General features: G+C 29.4%; 1 protein-coding gene across 3 annotated transcripts; it reads right to left on the reverse strand.

Annotated features, from left to right (window-relative positions):
* On the reverse strand, window positions 2099-3722 carry LOC107608504 (homeobox-leucine zipper protein HAT9). Of its 3 annotated transcripts, none has more exons than XM_016310276.2 (5): window positions 3581-3722; window positions 3273-3318; window positions 2842-3235; window positions 2673-2749; window positions 2099-2590 (listed from the first exon to the last, which is right to left on the reverse strand). In XM_016310276.2, exons 1-5 carry the CDS (start codon window positions 3660-3662, stop codon window positions 2461-2463), a joined length of 729 nt encoding a protein of 242 aa, XP_016165762.2. In that variant the 5' UTR covers window positions 3663-3722; the 3' UTR covers window positions 2099-2460. The 3 variants fall into 3 exon arrangements, with proteins under 3 accessions (XP_016165762.2, XP_016165761.2, XP_020962274.1); XM_016310275.2 differs by having other exon boundaries at window positions 2673-2752; window positions 3581-3714; XM_021106615.1 differs by lacking the exon at window positions 3581-3722 and having other exon boundaries at window positions 2673-2752; window positions 2842-3285.

Here is a 3972-nt window from a genome sequence, read left to right on the forward strand (position 1 = left end):
GTATAATAATTTTTAATTTTTATTTATTTAATTTAATATTATTTTATATTTTATTATTTATTTAATTTAATTTTTTTATATAATAAAAAATATTAAAATATTTAATAAATATTAATATTATTGAATTTATATAAATTGATAAAAAAGATTCAACAAATTTGTAGCCTCCCAAAATTTTGTTTTAAGTTTGGCCACCTGCCTAGTTAGCTTGTTGATTAATCATGATTATCGTTCTCATGTTTTTGTTCGATCGCCGCTGATTCTTATTGGGTGGACGCCGCCGACACATACAAACAATTGGTGCGCACCACATACAGTTTCGATAAGGACAAGAATATATGATTAGAGCTTGATCAAACACTATTAATACTATATGTTTATAATTATCATGAATAATAATAAACATTTTGATGAAATCAATCATAAATCTTCCAAGATAAGCCCAGCACGCGTGCGAAGAATAACACGTACAGTACTCACTAGTCTTCATGATAATAATAATTATTATTATTTAAAAAAAATTGTCTTTTGCACTCGTTAGTCGCTAGCACATTATTATTTCTTGTTTTTTCATTTTGATTTAAAAAGATAATTTATTATATTAATTAGTATTAACATGTTGAATAATATTGTTACATACAGATCGGATACTAGCTACTACATACTCATTAGATCGCATTTGAAAACATTAAATAATAATATAATGTCATGCGCTTTATAACTTGATTAATGATCAATAATTTAAGGACGCTCGTCCAAGTATATATAAGAGAAGCGATTACAACAGCACTTTGGAAGTTTTTGAAGAAACACAAGCCCATTTGTGTTGTTTGTTTCACATACAGAGTTAGCTCGAACGTGATTACTTAGGGTATTAATTGATTGCGTAAATTAAATGATTAACATACATGATATATTTAGTTCACTAGTTTATTTAAGCGAGTGTCAAAAATTCAAATCCTACCTTACCTTATGTATGTAATAATTCATTGGCCAACCTTTAAATAGAATTTTAATCCATAACAGATTAATTCTTAACCTGCTGCATTGAGCGATATATACCGTGAAAAATGTTAAGGCAGGAGATAGTGGTGACTAATGGCCCACACATGCACCACGCTGCGACAAACTTCTCCGATCCAAGTCCGTTGACAATCAGATTCAAATGTGATATAGTATTATTTTTATGAAGAAAAAGTATAGATAATCAACAATATTTTTGAATAATGTGTGAATAATGTAAATTATTAGAGTTAAAAGAGTAAATTAATCTTAAATTTAATAAATAGTATTAAATTAGAATGTATTGTATTTTTATTTGATTGGTGGTTGTTCATGTTGTTTAAGACTGTCATTGTTTACCTAGCATTCCCCTTTTATAAAATAACGCACATTATATTAGTTTATTTTAAACGTCTTTTTGTAAAGACGCTTACTATTATTATTGGACTTTATTAATGAATTGATTATTTTTGAATTTCTTAATAAATTAGAATAAAACTGATTTTTTTTATAACAATAACAATAAATCTAATTTTTTTTAGAAATCTAATTGTATTTTTAAATTTTTAAGGATTTATATGTCTGCAAAATAAAAAGTCAGAGATATATTTATCTTTTTATCAAAAAATTTAAAAATATTCGATTTAGATTGTGTAATTCGATCGGATCAAATCAGGTCTAATAATTATAATGCAGATAATTGAGTTTATTACTGTTGTTATAATAAATCGATTTTGTTCTGATTTATTAAAAAATAAATCATTAACCAATTTAATAAAGATGTCCAATAATAACATGACATATATAAACATCTTTAAAAAAAAAAGACATTTTTAATGTCTTTATTAAAGTGTTCTCCTTATTTTAAAACATTTGGCAATCATGGATGGAATATCATCTGCTAAATTTAAGTTCTATATATTCTCATTGTTTGGGGACGACAAATCTTTTATGACGAATTTTCAATAATGTAGCCAAAAAGTGGGAAATGAAAATAATCGTTGAACTAATGTTTAAAAACTGATTCACAACTTTGATGATTCAAATCAGAAAAAAAAAAAAAAAGAAAATTACATTAATGGAAACGCTAGTGTTGTAGCTCAAACAACATTTTTCTGCTATATATAATATCATTAAGTAAGGAGTCCCGTTAGGGAGTCGATGGAGTATTTGTACAATATGTACAATGGGCTATTTATTTGGCTCAATATGAGTTAAAAAATAAACATACAGGATAAAATACTACTAATTTTTCAAACACAATACATCCATACTATCCAAAATAACCATTCGAGTACGAGAGATAATAGACATCTAATATCCTACTAAATCGAACATCCTTATACCCATGGTACGTATTGTATAGATACTTCATTGACTCCCTATACTTCCTCTGAAGTAATTAAAAGAAGGAAGAAGATAGCAATTAACTAAACTAGCACTATGATCGTTATTATATTATTTGTTGTTTGTTTTCATGGATTTTAGATGTTGCAGCTCCTTTTGCAACCTCTTGTTCTCTTCTCTTAGCCTCTCACACCACTTCTTCAATATCTCACACTCCGCTTCCGTTTGCTTCAATTTTGTCCTGCTTACATATTTTTATATATATATGTTCATCTATCACTTAATACTCATTCAAATTTAAAACAGAAAAATCGAATTACTACCTTGCTCTCCTGTTCTGAAACCACACCTCCACTTGCCTCGCTCTCAGATTGAGCTTCTTTGCCAACTCTTGCTTTTGCTTCTGATGAGAATATATATAATATCAAATGGAAATTAAGGAAAAACGGTGGTGAGAAATCTATATAATATATATCAACAATTGAAGCATACCGGATTCAGAGTAGAATGGTGTATGAAGCTATCCTCTAAGAGTGCAGATTGTTGTTTGGTGAGCCTAAGTTTCTTTCTGGGGTTACCATTCTTCTTGTTTTCTTCTTCGTCTAAGTCCAGCAAGAATTCTTCGTCTCTCTCCCTCTTGATGCTAGACGATGAGTTGGAAAATGAAGAAACACCTGCGCTTTGAGAAGATCTAGAATCCTGTTCTGGTCCTAAAGTAAGAGATGGGTATGCCTTAATATTGCTGCATGGACCCTCCTCCTCCTCCTTCTTCTTCTGCCTACAGTTTTCACCATGAACAAGACTAAGACCAAGACCAAGTCCAAGTTCTTGGTCATTATTATTAGAGAAGGCCATCATCATATTGTGAGAATTAGGAAATGAATTCGAGCGAGCTGAGAAGTTTGTAGATTGCAATAATAATTAATGTGATGCAAGAATGGATGCAAATTAGAGCGGTTGTGGCAGAATTTATTAGAGCGAACCCATCCGCCCCCGACAATTACTTCGAAATGAAAACGAGACCTTCAAGAAAAAAAAGCATCCAATTTGGTCACTGATTTTTTTTGGACTGATTATCCCTGTGCCAAAAAAAAATAACATTGACTTTTTTAAGTACAGGAACCTCCTTGTTCTTTTGAGGTAATTATTAGGAGTCGAATTTGATTTTTTTTATCAAAGATATCGTTGTCTTTCGAAGTAATTGTCAGATCTGTTTTGGGTTTTTCTCAATTTATTATGATAGAGTGGTGGAGGGTTTGTGGGGTCACATTATTTATCTCTTTATTCACCAAGAAACGAAATAATTTATTCATGTTGGAATGGATTTCAGGGTCACTTTTGAACAATCATGTTGCACCGGATAAGTGCTCTAACAATTTTCAAATACAAGTTTTAATACTTTAATATACGACGGGGAAAAATACTATAATAACTCGTAAGAAAAAAATATATAAAAATAAGATATAGTGTGAATTTTATAAAAAGCTTTTTATATATATTATCAAAGAAAGATAACAGTCAAATCCAGAATAATCATTCTCAATTTTTCATTTTGTTCCATCAAATTTTAGCTTGCTTGAGTAAAGCTAAATATGATCTAATTAATCTCAATTTCTATCTATC

This window comes from Arachis ipaensis, chromosome B07 (assembly GCF_000816755.2).
Source record: "Arachis ipaensis cultivar K30076 chromosome B07, Araip1.1, whole genome shotgun sequence".
In the NCBI taxonomy this organism is placed as follows: Eukaryota; Viridiplantae; Streptophyta; class Magnoliopsida; order Fabales; family Fabaceae; genus Arachis; species Arachis ipaensis.